General features: G+C 34.6%; 1 protein-coding gene across 1 annotated transcript in view; it reads left to right on the top strand.

Moving 5' to 3' along the window:
• Nucleotides 1-17,639, top strand: part of MAGI2 (membrane associated guanylate kinase, WW and PDZ domain containing 2) — a 1,104,679-nt gene that overhangs the window by 785,218 nt on the left and 301,822 nt on the right. The window contains exon 16 of the mRNA XM_049096782.1: nucleotides 14,092-14,203. Within this exon, the coding sequence (XP_048952739.1) occupies nucleotides 14,092-14,203 (112 nt within the window). The remainder of the gene's footprint in view (nucleotides 1-14,091; nucleotides 14,204-17,639) is intronic.

Below are 17,639 nucleotides of genomic sequence, written 5' to 3'. Positions count from 1 at the left end.
CTGCAGACTGATCTTCCTGTAGGGGAAAATATGACAACTAAGGAAGAAGAGAGCTATCTCTCTCCAGCCTCCTACTTTGGACCTGACCTCTCCCCTGAGCTTATAAGCCCTATAGGCCAAGATCCATGTATTACCTCATCTGTGAATAAGACCTTGCATCCTGAAGCCAAAATGCCATTTCTGGTCCCAAAAAGGTGGAAATACTCTGATAGACCCTCCTTGAAGAGACACCTGCTGGGAGTTACCAGGCTTTTGTAACTTTCCTACTGCAATAACTTTACACTTTACATTCCATAGAAAGCCAAGTGCCCGTTGTCTACATTAGTTCTGAGATTCTGGTAACCTAGAAGAGCAGATCTCATAATGAATGGAATCCACCTCTTCAGCCTCCATAATACCCCAAGAACCTTTTGGCCTCCTAAGGCCACTGTCATCTTGAGAATGATTATCAGTGGGGGAGAATTTCATCAAACCTATCCTTTCTTTAAAAAAAAAAAAAAAAAAAAAAAAACTGTCCTTTCTGGAGACCTGAATTAGTACATTCTAGTCTATCCTTAGGTCTAAATCACTACAATTAATATTTGCCCCACCCCATCCTCTTAAAACTTTGTTATTACAGTGTTTTGTTTCAAGAGGATCCTAAACTTAAAAAAAAAAAAAAAAAAAAGGAGGATCCTAAACTCAAGACCCACAAAGTTTCCCAGTATAAGAGGCATAAGAACTAATATAAATTAACCCCAGGCTTCAGAGACCTGTATCCTGAGCCTTGATGTCAGGAAAGCATACCAAGACTGTGCAGCATTATAAATATAGTCATTCTCCTTTTGAACCTCAATGATATTTTCTCAATGCTTTTATCTTCTGGGTCTTTGTATAATGAAACCCTGATCCCAAAATCTGTAATTTTCTAATACTTGCTTTTTTTTTTTTTTTTTTTTACCCTGCATGGTTAGCAATTTCATATATAGTTGGGTTCATTTGCCTTTGTTTTATTCAATTTCAGGGTATTTTTTTCATCTTGTTTCATTTATTTTACTTATTTATTTTTTTCGAATAAAAGCACATTGATGAGGTTTGTAAAGAAGACTCATTCCCTTTCCTGTCCCTTCAACTTTACTGTTCATGCCCACTTCCTTTAATTAAATAGTTTGTTTAGTTTCTGGCTCTATTTCTTGTGTACCCTTTTTTCAAAAATAAGCATAGGAATATTTTTGCGTAGTAAAATATTCTACAATTCACTACAGCAGATCATAGAGATTTTTCTCATAAGTTTTGCGGCTGTGCAATAGTGTACCCTGTGTGTATACTAGATTTTAATTTTAAACCTGTTCTCTCTGATTGGGTATTGAGGTTGCTTCCATGGTTTGCCAGTAAAATAATATTGCAATAAATAACCTTGGATATTTGTGGGGGTTTTCATATTGTTAAAGATGAAACTTTAAAGAAATTTCTTAGAGGAATGATTGTTGGATCGAAAGGTAAAATGTGTCTATTTTATGCCAAATTCCCCTCAAGTGAGGTTGTACCATATTGATCATCCACCAGTGTGGTGTGAGGGGGGCCAGTTCCTTCACAACCCTGCCAAAAGAGTGTGTCCTCAAGCTTATGAAATTGTGCCAATCTGATAGGTAAAGAGTGGTATCTCGATATAGTGTTAATTTGCAGTTCTCCTGTGATAAGGGAATTGGGAATCTTTTCATGTGTAAAGGACATTTGGGAATATTTTTTTGAATTGTCTATTACTGGCTCTTGCACATTTTCCTATCTAGTCTTTAGTCTTTTTCTTTTTTTCCCTTTGCATTTTAAAAATTCTTTATGAGAATGCTTGGGTGGTTCAGTCGGTTAAGCAGCCAACTCTTGATTTCAGCTCAGACCATGATCTTAGGATCATAAGATTGAGCTGCACATCTGGCCGTGAGCTGGAGGGTGGGAGTGGGGGTCTGCTTCTCTTCTCCCTCTACCCCTCCCCTTACTTGTGTGCACACAGGTGTGCTCTAAGATAAATAAGTAAGTCTTAAAAAAAAAAAAGTTCTTTATAAAGGAGAGGAGCACTTTATCACTGATATATGTTACAAATCTTTTTCTCTCAGTTTGTTATGTATCTTGTCACGTTGACTTTGGCCCATATAGAGATTCCTTTTTGCTTTCATGTACTCAAATTCCTGAGGTTTGAGTGCTAAGAAAGCTTTTCTTCACACCCAGTTTATATATAAAGGAATTTATCACTAATAGTCACATTGTTTCACTTGTTTCTTCTCCCTTTGGAGTTTAGAATGGTACATTGACTAAAAACGGTCTATTTAAGCTTCTCCATCCTCACTGGGGCCAATCTTGATAAACTGTATTTTCCGAAGAAATTATCCATTTTATTTAGATCTTCAATTTTGTGGGCATAGGTTTGTGCAACCTATTCTACAATTTTTTGCTTCCCTTTCATCTTTCTTACGTTGTTTTCTGTGACTTATCTTTGAATCTTAAATTAGTATTTTGCTTATTTATAAAATTAAACAGCAGTTTTGATTATTGTTACTCTTTTTTAGTTACCTACCATATGATTTTTTTTCTTTATCTTTTGTAGTTCTTTTTTGTGTTGTGTTGTTGTTGTTATTCTGGAGGAATTCCTTTGTTGCTCTTTTTCTAGCTTATGAATTAGGAATTCACGTTCATTATTTTTATTCGTATGTAGGACATAAAATTTTCTCCGATCACTGTTTTAATTGTACGCAACAGATTTTGCTTAGTGTTTTCATTCTCATTGCTTCTAGACATTCTACAATTTCAGTTTATGTTTCCTTTTTGACATAAACGTTCTTTATTTAGCATTTTTGATTTCTAATTTTTTAAGATTTTTAAAATTTATTTTAACTAGAGAGCAAGAGAATGAGAGTGAGAGCAGGGCTGGGGGAGGGCAGAGGGAGAAGCAGACTCCCTGCTGAGCAGGGAGCCTGACATGGAGCTGGATCCCATGACCCTGAGATCATGACCTGAGCTGAAGGCAGATGCTTGACTGACTGAGCCACCCAGGTGCCCCTAGAGTTTTTAATTTCTAGATGAAACTTCTTTTGGTTATGATTTTATTATTAATATTTAGATTTTATTGAATTGTGGTAAGAGATGGCTATTATTTTTGCTTTGTAGGAAGACTTTTTGTAATGTAATATATAGACAATTTGGGAGAATACTCTGTGAGTACTTGAGAAGAATATATATTCTCTATTACTGAGGTATAAGACTAGAAAAATAGATGGGAGAAGAACTAAAAGATTTGCCTAGTTAATTATACTACATTTAGTCCTTCAATATCTGTCATTTTGTCAACTTGACCTGTCTTAGACTGGGAACAGTCTTAAATATTTGCTATTAGTGATTTCTATTTCTTCTTGCAACTCCTGTAGTTACTGTTTTATAAAAGTGATTTGTATTATTTATCATACAGATATCTACCATTATATCTTCATTATTAATTGTGACCTTCATTGTTATAATGTTCCTTATTGTAGTTAATGCTTTTAACTTGAATTCTAAAATCTGATAAGAAGACTTATCAGATGCTGTCTTATTTTTTTTCTGTCTGTTATGTCTTTGCCCAAGCCTTTACTTTAGCTTTTTTGAGTTACTTTGTTTAAATGTGTCTATTCTTTACAGCTTAGAGTGGGGGTTTTCTTTATGAGCTAATTAGAAAATCTCAAGAGAAGTAAATTGCATTCATTTCTATATTTTAACTGTCATTATTTTATATTTATTGACCACATCATGTTTTATTGAGTGTGGTTTTTTTCACTGTGTAGTCTGTTTTCTTCAGGGTTTTGTTTTGTTTTTTTTTTTTTATGAGAACAACCTGTATTTATGTTCTAATGTTTACCTTTATACTGATACCTTTTATAAGGTCCTTGTTCACTTGCTAGCTTTAAGTGATATTCTGTGCCTCCCACTTATTACCAAAGCAACAATTAATCCTCGTTCCTACCTTTGTTCTACATTGACATCCACAAATATATTGAATGCTTACTATTAGTCCTTTTCTCTGGTCATCTCTGGTTAAATTAAGGTTGGTTTAATTAAGCAGGTACCTCAGGAAGTTGTCTTGGATACAGTACTCCCCTGAGTTCTTGAATATGTTAAATTTGTGTACTTATGTGTATGTGTGTGTGTGTGTGTTGACACTTGAAAGATAAATTGGCATGATATAAAATTTGGTTCACCGTTTCTTTGAGATTCTTCATAATGCTGCTTCACTATTGTCTAGCTGTGTATGTTGTTCCTGAAATGTGATATCAATTTGATTTTTTGCCATTGTAAGGAATTTATCTTTTAGCCAGTTTTTCTTCAGTCTGTTAAGTCTAATGGCTAACTGGTATATTTCTTGAATTTGACTGTTCTGGGACAATGTTCCAAGTACATGGGGAGCCATTGCAACAAATAGGCATAGTTACTTTATTTCTGGATTATATAGTTTCAAGTATTTTATTATTTTCTTCTTCTTCATATATTCCAATTATACATATACTGGATTATCTTTATCTTCTATATTAATGACTATTTTCTGATTCTTTTACCTTTTGATTATCTCATTTTGTTCTCTTGACTATTGTCATGTCTTTCCCCTATAATCCCCACTATATTTTCAATTAAATCTATATTCCTTGGGCAGCTTACAATTTAGTTTGAATTCCAAATGACATTTTTGTAAAAATGTATTTTCTCATTTTGGTCAACTTTATCTTTTTTTTTTTTTTTTGTCTGTACAGAGCTTTTACATTTTTGATTCAAAAAGTTGTTCTATGTTTATGCATGCTTGTTTCAAAATACCTTGAGATTCATTACAATTTCCTCGTTTGTGGTTTTGTTTGTTTTGTTTTGACAGAGGATAGCAAATTTCCATTAGCTGTATCATTTTAACTCTTATTTCTGATTTCTTAAAGTATGAATATTATGTGCTATTTTCTACTGATTTTGATTTTTTTTCATAGATGAGCAGTAACAGTTTTATATAAGCAAAACTAAAGGATTTTGGTGAGTTGTCACATTCTTAGTTTAGGAGCACCCTCTTCTGTTTCTTTTGTGAAGTACGATTCTTTAGTGAATGACATCTTTTTTTTTTTCCCCCAGGGAGAGTAGTTGGTATGTCTTATGGTCCTAGAATTCAATTTTGTTTTTGTTCCTGTAGATGCTTAATTTCTACTTCACGTTTCTTTCCTATCATAATCAAATTTCTTTTTTTTCTTTTTTTTTTAATTTTTTTATTTATTTATTTGTGATAGTCACAGAGAGAGAGAGAGAGAATGAGGCAGAGACACAGGCAGAGGGAGAAGCAGGCTCCATGCACCGGGAGCCCGACGTGGGATTCGATCCCGAGTCTCCAGGATCGCGCCCTGGGCCAAAGGCAGGCGCCAAACCGCTGCGCCACCCAGGGATCCCCCTATCATAATCAAATTTCTAAGGGCCATTTCTTCCATTGAAGATTTTATATTGACATCAGCTCCCTCTTCTTAAGCAGTGCCTTCTCAAGACTACTTATTCTGCTCACTTCCAAACCCCTTCCATTCAGTCCCACAGTAGCTACATTCTGATCAACCAGGTCTGCTGAGGATGGGAATTTATCTTTCTGACGGTGGTTTTGTCTGTTTTTCACCGCCCAGCTCCTGGCACCCTCTCCTTTTTTCTGCATGCTCTCTACCTTTCTGATTCAGAATGGGCTCCTGAGCTGACTCTGCTGTTTTGGGGCATTTATGTCTCTATTTACATATAGCTTTTGAGTTCATTGTATTTTCTTTTCTAATTATGTTGTATGTATGCATTATGGGTGGTTTAATTGCTCTCTTAGTAGATATTTATGCCTTTTCAAGGTAAGCAGAGAGGTTCAATTTAGATGTCAGCTTTACACTATAAGAGCCCAGTATGCTTCAAAAAATAATTTTAAGTGGATGATGATAATAAGTAGATAGATCAATGGATGGATTCACATAGACTTAAAGAGGTTAAGAGGAAGCTGGTGTTGTACATTTCACAGGTCAAAGCATATATTTGCTTCCCAAATCTTACTTTACAGCCAGATCTTTCTAAAGCTCTAGGAATATAAAGGAAGTCACTAGGTTCATCACTTTCTGACCTTCAAATGAAGCTGCAAACTTAAACCACATATGACTTTTTCTGAATCTCTAAAAGGCAGTTTCCTTTTTAGTGCCGTGCCTTCCAGGTACCACTTCTTGTCACCATCTCAAATAGATCACAGTATTCTTCCATTTTTAAGCTAGCATTGCAGAAGTTCACATCTATATTTGCTAGCTTTTTTCCAGGTAGGAAAGGGCCATTTGATGCCCAAAACATTATAGAGTACACATTTATTCATATATCAATATTGAATGGATTGTGTTAAAAACCAGAATGTATTCTTATAATACAAATACATTTTTGAATACAGGAAAAGAAGAGTTTATTAATAAGAAAAGGTCATCTTTTGTATGTTTTATTCTTACACAGTATTCTTTCCTTCCTTCTTTTTCTTATGAAAACTCGCACTGGGTCCCCTGGGTGGCTCAGCGGTTGAGCGTCTGCCTTCGGCCCAGGTTGTGATCCTGAGGTCTTGGGACCCAGTCCCGTGTCGGCCTCCCTGCATGGAGCCTGCTTCTCCCTCTGCCTGTCTCTGCCTCTCTCTCTCTCTCTCTCTGTCTCTCATGAATAAATAATAATAATAAAAAAAACTCACACTAAGGACTTTTGTATGAACTCACTTGTACTCCTAATGATGACCAAAACTCCTAAGAACTACTTGGAAAAAAGTTATAGATAACTTTTACAGAAAAATGTAATTATATTTTCTAATTTGTATACTATGTATGCAACAAAAATCGAATAAATATTGGAGGAAAAGATTTTTAATATGAGTATTAGCTATTAACATATTGTACACTATACTATTTGAACTAGGGAAACTTTGTATGTTTCTTATGTTCTGTTGTAGTGTCATTACCTCTAAAACACAATAGTAAGAGTCTAAATTTTAAAAAATATTAGTCCAAAATATGGTTAAAGGAAATTCTAGTCTCTGTCCTTATTTCTAATATTTTAGTATGTTGTATGCTTCCTAAACTCATCTGCTTTTCTGGCTTTGGAGAGCATTTTAAGCTGTCCACCAGGATGGGCCTCCACACAACCTTATATGAGTTAACATAACTCCTGCTGTGGCTCATACAAAACCGTGCCTCCAGAAAAGAAACAAAGCCTGACTCCAGATTTTGAACCATATTATTGAATCTATATCTTGTAAGATTCAAGATGCAGTAACACTCGGGGTGCCTGGGTGGCGCAGTTAGTTGTCTGTCTTCAGCTCAGGTCATGATCCTGGGGTCCTGGGATCAAGCCCCATGTCAGGCTCTGCACTCCATGGGGAGTCTCCTCTCCATCTGCCCCTCCCCCCTGCTTGTGTGTGCTTTTTTTTCAGTCTCTCTCTCACAAAAATAAATAAAATCTTAAAAAAATAATAAAAGTATCTTGGAATTTTCTGTTGAAAAAATTAGCATAATATAAAAAAGAATATTAATACAAAATCCTACATCCTCTTTTTGTTTTAAAATTAACATTATCAAAAAAAAATTAACATTATTCAAAGAGTTCAGTGTTACACATATTGGATGGAATATTAATGAAGTATGAGTACAAGTCATCTAATTGATACGGAGGGTTGTTAAAAAAAGCTTTTCTCAGTGTTCATTTTGAAAGTAATTTAGACTTTCAGAAAACTTGCAAAAATATATAGCATTTCTATGTACCTCTCTTCTAGCTTCCCCTAACAGTTAACATGTTTCATAACTATAATTACTAAAGCCAGGAAATTAACATTCATATAGACTATTAACTAATCTATAAACTTACTTAAATTGGCCAATCGTCGCATTAATGTCCCTTTTCTGGTCTAGGACCCCATCCTACAATGCATTTAGTTTCTGTGTCTCAGTAGTTTCCCTCACACTGTAATGAAACCTCAGTTTGTTTTTCTATTTCATGACCTTGCCACTTTTGAAGAGTACTGACCACTTATTTTACAGAATGTCCCTCTAGGGATGCCTGGGTGGCTCAGTGGTTGAGTGTCTGCCTTCAGCTCAGGGCATGACCCCGGGATCCTGGGATCTAGTCCCACATTGGCTTCCTGGAGGGAGCCTGCTTCTCCCTCTGCCTATGTCTGCCTCTCTCTATGTCTATCATGAATAAATAAAATCTTAAAAGAGAGAGAGAGAGAGAGAGAGAGAATGTCCCTCTATTTGCCTTTGCCAGATGTGGCTCTCTATCTACCAAAAGGGCACAGCCTCCAGCCATACCTGATTATTCTGTGAGTGGATTCTTTACCCAAAGGCAACCATTATATTGATCTCCCAGGTCAAGTAACTTGAATCTATTTTGAAGAAAATAAGCTGGATTCATGAGTCCTTTGGGGAAATAGGTTACAGAATTGAGAAATTCAGAGATCAAATAGCGCTATCAGTGCTTAAGATAAAAAGTAACATGGAATCAAATATGAAGTGGCCTTTCCAGGACATACCCAAGATGAGCAAAGCAGCAACAACAGTCAGTGAAAAAGAAAGATGTGCACAATGAAATGGAAGTACACGATGGAAGATACAGATTCCCTGAGAAAAAAACAGACAGAGAAAAGCGACTTAGTTTAAAAGATAAAATGAGTCAGACAAAAGGGATCTTTCTGAGCTATCTTAAGGTAGCGTATCCTAGATTTTTTACATCTTTACAATGTTTGGATCCATTTCCAAAAGAAATACTGTCCTTGGCTTCTACAAGTTTCCTATTTGCAGCCTGAAAACTTCTTCTTGTGAGTCTTTGTTTTCTGCAATGAAAATGGACGTAACAAACAAATATAAACAAACAAAAATAAATTGGAAAGATCAAATAAGTAAAAACTATAGCATGGGGGGCTGTGGCAGGATTCAGGCATAACTGGATGCCTCTTATCTTTTGATCCTCTTACAGGCTGGACTGATGACAAGTTAATCTCGACATTAACACAAACTTTTGCAGAGTAGATCATGATAGGAATATTTAATCACTGAATTTGCTCCATGGTTCTATGACCTGAAGAAAATCTCAATTAAAACAGTTTTTAATGCAGCATTAACCTTGTTGATCTCAAGTGTTTATATTCCCCTGTTGCATAGTATATGTTATTCTTTCATTAGTGTGACCTTAATCATTCTCAAATGTGTCAGGTATTGTTGAATACAGTACTCTAAATGACCCTGGACCCAAGAGCTCCAAGCTACATGCTTGCCTAATTGGGCAAATAGTAAAAAATTGGAAATTCTTTTTCTCAATTGTTAATTTTAAAGAGAAGCAATTGGTTTTTTAAAACTAATTCAAGTCCAAATAATTCATTTAAACAGTGCAAGATGATTCCTAACTTTCTTAACTTTTTACCATCAAGACATATACTAATTAGCTTATAATCTTAAGAGGTTTACTTTATGACTTGTTTTTTTTTATGACTGAATAAAATCTTACGGTTTTTCACTAACATTCTATCCTTGACCTTTCTTTGCTACTCAGGAAAACATCATTAAGGGGAATACATACACACACATATGCACACACACACACACACACATACACATTCATGCACATACACAGAGCATTTTATTCATTGGTTGTAGACTTGTACACCCATTCTACCACATTTACAAATGAACTGATATGTGTATCTATATTGTTTTCTCAAAACATTCATCCATCAATTCCTTTCTGATATTTAAAATGAAGTAACAGCTCTTTATAAAAGAATACTAGAGGGGATCCCTGGATGGCGCAGCGGTTTGGCGCCTGCCTTTGGCCCAGGGCGCGATCCTGGAGACCCGGGATCAAATCCCACATTGGGCTCCCGGTGCATGGAGCCTGCTTCTCCCTCTGCCTGTGTCTTTGCCTGTCTCTCTCTCTCTGTGTGTGACTATCATAAATAAATAAAAATTTAAAAATAAAAAAATAAATTCCTTTAAAATAAAAAGAATACTAGAGCTATAATGTATCATCTTGTCTCAAAAAGAAGTGAAAAATTAATAAATTAATTAAAATGAAGGCTCCAAATTCAGACATACGCATTTAAAAATTGACCTATTAACTATTAGAAGCTTTTGGTATCTCTATTTCCTCATCTTATAAATTTAGGATTAAGTCAAGTCAAATCAAGTCAATTTTGATGATTAAGTGATTTGTTTTCCTTAATGTACCTAAAATAATGCCTGGCACATAGCATTTAGCTCTCATTGTTTCTCTATCTATCTCTTCTCACCTTGGGGCAAATGTGGTAGAAAACATTTTAAAAAATAAGAGTGTAATTTGCATATATCTGAAATAAAATGTTTAATATAAATTACTCTCCCCTCCCCCAAAAAATTGTGAGCCAAGGATCATTAATAGTAAAAATACTTGAAGTACTTAGTGCTTAGAATATAAGTGTTGGTAACATATATTTGTTTTGTAATGAATTAATTTATTTTGGCAATGTGGAACAGGCAAGTAAACAACATATATGGATATGTAAGGCAAAGCAAATCAGATTCCCCTTAAATTCTTTTTTTCTAAGATTTTATTTATTTATTCATGAGAGACACAGAGAAAGGCAGAGACGTAGACTGAGGGAGAAGCAGGCTCCATGCAGGGAGCCCCATGTGGGACTCGATCCCCAAACTGGGATCCCACCCTGAGCCAAAGGCAGACGCTCAACCACTAAGCCACCCAGGCATCCCACCCCCTAAATTCTGATGAATACTTTGTGATGGCAAGTAAGGCAGGATACTAAATAAATAGTTTGTATTGCCAATCTGCAAAGATCAAGAATCAATTAACTCCATACTTTTGGGATGCATTGCTTAGGATTAGTAATTTACTCAAAGATTCAAAGATAAGAAATAAGTGAAGAAATAGTTTACATTAAAAATTAATCTTAAAATTTTGACCATGAAATGTTTCCATGTAACAATACCATTAAGACATAAGCCAAAAAAAAAAAAAAAAAAGAGGGAGACAGAACCAGTCACATACAATTAACACCATTAGCTGTTTACTAACCATGTTAGCTATATTTTAGTGAGTGTGATTATTTTACATATTATTATATTCATGAGATGGTATTAAATCTGTTACAAATATGGATCCATGTATTCAGCTGTATTAATAATAAATATAGTATCAATTGTTATCCTCTGTATATTCTTTCACTTGAGCTCCTTGTAAAGGGCCCTCCGCAGATATCTGTCAAATGGATTCTTCTTTTTATAGCCAAATTCTCCAATAGCTTGGGGGATTTGGTGAAAACCATCTGGAATGTTAGTGTCTTTAATCTAAATTAAGTGTTGTTTATGCTGCGCTAAACAGAGTGTCTCGATTGATATCTAAATTGGTTAAGATCACTGGAAGCAGAATACAGGGATTTTAAATTCTGAGTTGTTGTTAGGGTAAATGAGTTAGCACATGGCAAGCTCATCAGTACCTTTATCATAATAAATATTCAGTAATACCGTTATTATCTTTTTGAAAGAAAAATTTCTGAAGATATATCTTTATTTAGACAGGACTAATTTGGTGTTTTTATGTTTATTAAGACATGACTAATCTAAGAAATATAAATAAAATCATAGCCTAGACTTGATGTTAAAACAAAAAAAGAAACACTAGAAAAATATCTTCAGTATTTGTTAGGTTCCAATGACAGACACATAAAAGGAAATGCTGAGAAATTTGCCAAATAAGATTTAAAACATCGTGTTAAAGAAAATGTTCAACACAATTAAATCAAAACAAACTTAAAAACATATCTGTGACATCTGATAAAGGATTAATATCCTTTATAAGCAAAGAACTCATGAATTGACTTTTAAAAATGACAAATGTGCAAAAGAAAAAATAATTGCCTGAGGATAACCTTATAAAAAAATCCTCGAACTAGGTAACGACTCAAAAATGGTAACCTAAAACAACTATAAGCTGCCATTTTAAAGTCAATTTATTTGGTTTTTAAAATAATGATACACAGTACTTTATCTGCATATCCAAAAATTCAAAAGCTCTAAAAACTGCCTTTTGTAACTCATTTAGTAGCAAAACGTAACCTGACTTGGACACTCTGGAAGCAAAACAGAGCTACCTGATATGAAGTACTCCTCATTTGTACCTTTTAGTGCAAATCACATCATTTTGATTGAATAAATACTCTTGTGTTTGATTATAAAACTGTTTCCCCAGACTCTGCTTGGAGTCTTCTGGAATACAAGGCATTTGCATCATGTTAACTTCTGAAAATTAAAAAAATTCTTAATTTCCAAACCTGAAGTTTGGGATGAAGAACTGAAGATTTGCATTTAATTTGACAATACAGAAAAACAAAGTTATTCATAAACCCCCAGTGAGATTATGAATTGTTCTATTCTGTGAGTGAGGCAGTGATAATCTGGCAATTTATATCAAAAGCCACAAACAGGTATATGCCCTTTAATTCAAAATTCCACTTCTAGGAATTTATTATTACTAAATTACTAGGAAAATAATGGAAGATTTAGGTTTTAGTAAGTCCAACACAGATGGTATATAACAGATGAAAACTGGAAAGTCCCAAATATTCTGTTACAGAAGGTAACAGGCTTTAGCCATACCACAGACCACTGCTGTGCCACTTTCAAGTGATACTGTACAATAATGTTCATTCACATTGAAGATGCTTTTAGTATCTTGTTAAGTAAAAATATCAGGCTATAAAGATAATATGCACAATATGATCTAATTTCTTAAAAAATTATTTGTATTTATCGATGTCTAAAAATATTTAAAGGATATTTACCAAAATATTAACAGTGATGTACACCCATCAATATTGATGGCAATATTGCAGGTATTTATAATTTTCTTTTTATGACTATGCCTTGTCTACAGTTATGTGTTATTACTATAATAATAAAACTTTTAAGGGATCCCTGGGTGGGTCAGTGGTTTAGCACCTGCCTTCGGCCCAGGGCATGATTCTGGGGTCCCGGGATTGAGTCCCTTCTCAGGCTCCCTGCATGAAGCTTGCTTCTCCCTCTGCCTGTGTCTCTGCCTCTCTTTCTCTCTCTGTATATCATGAATAAATAAATAAAATCTTAAAAAAAAATAAAGCTTTTAAATATACCATTTGAAGCATGTCAGTATATCTTACTTAGATTCCAAGTTTTATATATATAAACTTATACACGTATAACTTGTATGTATATACATATATAAAATTAATATCTATTAAAAAATAATATTCATATTTATAGGATTTAATAATTATAAAGGCTCAGTGTATTTGGAAAAACAGTATCATAAAGCAAAGCCTTGTTTTCAAATAGCATGTTTGTGCCTATAGAAGCATTTACAACATACTGAGATGAACACTGTGTATTATACTATATGCTGGAAGATTGAATTTAAATAAAAATTTTAAAATAATAAAAGATTTTTAAAAAGAAGCATTCCTAGCATTGTTATTTTAAATGTGTATTGTGAAAATTAGCCATGAAGAATGGGAAATATAAATCATATTGCCAAGAAAAGTGGATTTAAAATTTTAGACTTTATAAAAAAATATGCCTAGAGAGTATATTGGCAGCATTCAAATTCTGACCCATGTGGAGAGAACAGCAAGCTAACTATCTTGAATCGTGGGATGTCAATTGAGAATTTATAACGCCTTTGTTTCAGTCATCAGCAATAATTTGCTATCCTCAGAAATGTATTTTGACAATATGATCTTTATCCTGAAATACTCCTTTTAACAATACAAATAAATAAGAAACCTGTATGCACTTTCAGGAAAGCAATTTGTCTCTGTACTGCTTTGAGTGGTGATAACAGGATGACGTGCCATCCTACCACTTGGCATGGGATAAACAGCTAGACCCAGCAGTCTATCTGCAGAGAAGAGAGCTCTGTGTTTTAACTGCCAATTTTCAAGTCAGTGCTTATATTGCCTACAATATGCATCAGAAATTTGGTGCTGACTCTGAACGCTTTATTCCACTTTGGTAGACTACCTCTGCAATCCATGAACAATTACATTGTATTATTACTTTTTATTAGAAATTGTGATATCTGTTGCTTATTTACTGAAAGAAGTAATTCTTTATTTTCCAGAGCTTCCATATGGCTGGGAAAAAATCGATGATCCCATATATGGCACTTACTATGTTGAGTAAGTCTTTAAGTTTCCTACTAATTTGTTATTTATACATTGTGAAACTGTGCTAGTATTTCAGTTATTGAGCATGTGTAGCTAACAACCCCTTTACTTCCCTTTCATCTTACTTTGAAATATCCACAAAGACTCTAGCAGCACCAGCTAGCTGTCTCTTCCTTCTCCAGCTGGCTAATTTGTCATTCTTTTCCTTTGACTCATGATTCTAAAACACCAATTGGAAAAGTGTTTCACACTGTCCTCTAAATGAGTGATAATTAAAGATATCAAAGTAAATGCCCTTCATTTTGCAATCAGAATGTTGGGAGCTGACTAGTTGTGCAAAAGAAATGTTCTATTAAACTAGATTTCCAAACCAATTAAATGATGCAGCTCTACTTTCCAGTTGAAGGATGAAATAAAATTTCGATGGTTTTTTTTAAGGCCCCATTTCAAATCAATAGTATTCTTTCTGTAGCTTAGACTTTTATGTTTTCTAATGGAGGTTGTATTGCTTCAATGTTCCTTAGCATAATAGGAGTTATCCCCAATATCCATTGTTTGATTTCAAATAAAGCCCCCATTAGGAATTAAATTATATACACATTAAGGGAAATCAAGTAATATTCATAATTTCCAAAAGTTAGGGCAGCCTGAGTGGCTCAGCAGTTTAGCACCGCCTTCAGCTCAGGCTGTGATCCAGGAGACCCGGAATCGAGTCCCACATCGGGCTCCCTGCTTGGAGCCTGCTTCTCCCTCTGCCTGTGTCTCTGCCTCTCTCTCTGTTTCTCTCATGAATAAATAAATAAAATCTTTAAAAATAATAATAATAATTTCCAAAAGTTAAATGTGCAAGTCACATTTCTAGAACCCCATTTTCTGATAGGGAATATTTTTTTATTCCTCCTACTATTTAATGTTGTTAATGTTATTTGGGTGAATAGCAAAGCCTACGCATTGCTTATGAGAAGTGTACTGCCCAATATATGCAGCGAATGAAAAACTTGGTGTTCACATTGTTTATCAAGATCTAACTCTGTTTTTTCTAATCTCATTCTATTTAACAATAATAATCTAGATGGTCAAGGATTAGAGATTAATAGTGTTATTGCTAAATTGTTTTGGTAACAATAGTCACTGAGCTTTTACTAAGTATCAAGCCCTTCTTTGTGCTGGGAATGTACTGATGAATAAGACCTGGTGCTTCCTGCCCTTGAGCATCTTTCTCAAGAGCTTGGATATTCTGACCACCATCCTCATTTGGAAAAGCACCAATTTTGGCACCACAGTCAGGCATTTCCAGTCAAGGTGAATTCACCTCATTTACCACATGCAATTTTCTTATATAGTGTCTAATGCTCTGATATCAGGTGGAGATACTCAATAGATCCAAAAAGTAAAATAAATGCTTAGAGGTATTACAGATTCCAAAAATAAAAGGACATCACTTGCATATAGTTGTGAGGCCCCCTCATCATAATAATCAATTAAAATACACATATTTTAATAATAGTATAGCTACAGCTTCTGGATAAATTTATCAACATTACTAGTTTTCAGTAAATTCTAGTTGGTCTTAAGTCACTAAATCAGGCTGTACTATGCCTAAGACTGTTACATCTGAAAGCCAAGGTAGTTCCATGTAAGGAAAGAGAACTGAGGTATGTGACAAACCAGATCTCATGTTTAATACACTTCCTTGTAGAACTCATTGAATAATTATTTCTTTAGTCTAGTATTAGCAAATTCCAGTAAGAGTCAGATACAAGTGTTCTGGGGGGGGCCATATGGCCTCTGTCACTACTCAACTCTCCCCCTGTAATTTGAAAGTAATCATAGATAATACTTAAATGAAGAGGCATTAGCTACCATCTAATAAAACTTTATTTATAAAAATACGCAGCTGGCCAAATTTGCCCCCCTCTATTCTAATTCTTCAGACTGTTCTTCCATGTTCTCAACTGTTTCCAAACTGGCTTCAGTGTGGAAAATAATATTTAACTCAAACCTTTCTTCTCCACCTTAATTACCTGTCACAAAGGTGAAACACCCAACACATCAGAAAGTAATGCTTCCTACCTTCTTGATCATCAAAGTGTATGTTTTTCAAGGAAAGATCTGCTGCTGGTGAACCCTTTTTAGTTAAATATTGGACACTAGCTATGACCCCAAAAGATAGTTGTCCTCATTATTTTCATACTTCAAATGATTATCTTTTATTTGCTTTATATCTTTAAATTATACTTCTGTCTATATTTCTCCACTTCATTTTTCATGTATTCACTGTCATAGTCAGAAATTGTTCATAATTCAACCAGTCATGTATTATATCATTAAATCAGATTAACACATTTAGCAGTTTTAGATTTCAGGTGACTGTGATGTCATAGACACAAGTCTTATTGAATGAGGTCGTTTTAACTTTCTCCATTTCTTTTTTTTTTTTTTTTTTTTTTTTATTTATGATAGTCACAGAGAGAGAGAGAGGCAGAGACACAGGCAGAGGGAGAAGCAGGCTCCATGCACTGGGAGCCCGATGTGGGACTCGATCCCGGGTTTCCGGGATCGCGCCCTGGGCCAAAGGCAGGCGCCAAACCGCTGCGCCACCCAGGGATCCCAACTTTCTCCATTTCTACTACCTGTCATGGTTTTTTCTCTATCACATGATTCCATAATATACTAACACCAATAATTAGATGTGTGGGGTGTATCAGACCAACTAGAAAATTGAGACAGATAATTCAAACCTAAAGATAATTTTAGTATTTTTTTTAATTTATTTATTCAGAGAGAGAGAGAGACTAAGAGGCAGAGACACAGGCAGAGGGAGAAGCAGGCTCCATGCAGGGAGCCTGATGCGGTACTCGATCCTGGGTCTCCAGGATCAGACCCCGGGCTGCAGGCGGCGCTAAACCGCTGCGCCACCGGGGGTGCCCCTAAAGATAATTTTAAGTAGAATTATATTCTAATATTCCTCAGACATGTCCTTTGGTAAAAAAATTCATCAAAATAATGAAAATACCTCAATTTATTCTATGTAATATAAGCATTACTTAAAATCAGGGATACCTTCCATCACAACAAAGACAACTTGTCCATTTAATTTTTTAACTTGTCTATTTTAACTGAAAATATCTGTTTATGTGGTATAACTGTTCAAAAAAACGTGAGTTGCATCTCCATTACACTATTATTTTCACAAAGTATGTATTGGTTCTAAATAGTAGTCTTGTTGATGGAAACAATATGAATACATATGTGAACATAGTGGTTATTTGTCACTTTCTGTGCACAGAGTATTTTATGTTGGAAAAGACCACCAATCTCTTATAGCTAATTATACAGAAAAACAGTAAGTCTAGTTTAAGATAAGTTTCTATATCAACTTTTCATTATAAACATCATGAATATAAGATGTAATGTGCCTAAAGTAAAACACTGTAATTGTAGTGAT

The sequence above is a fragment of the Canis lupus genome, chromosome 18, assembly GCF_003254725.2.
Source record: "Canis lupus dingo isolate Sandy chromosome 18, ASM325472v2, whole genome shotgun sequence".
Classification (NCBI taxonomy): Eukaryota; Metazoa; Chordata; class Mammalia; order Carnivora; family Canidae; genus Canis; species Canis lupus.
The sequence above is the reverse complement of the archived record's forward strand: the minus strand, read 5'-3'. Positions and strand labels throughout refer to the sequence as shown.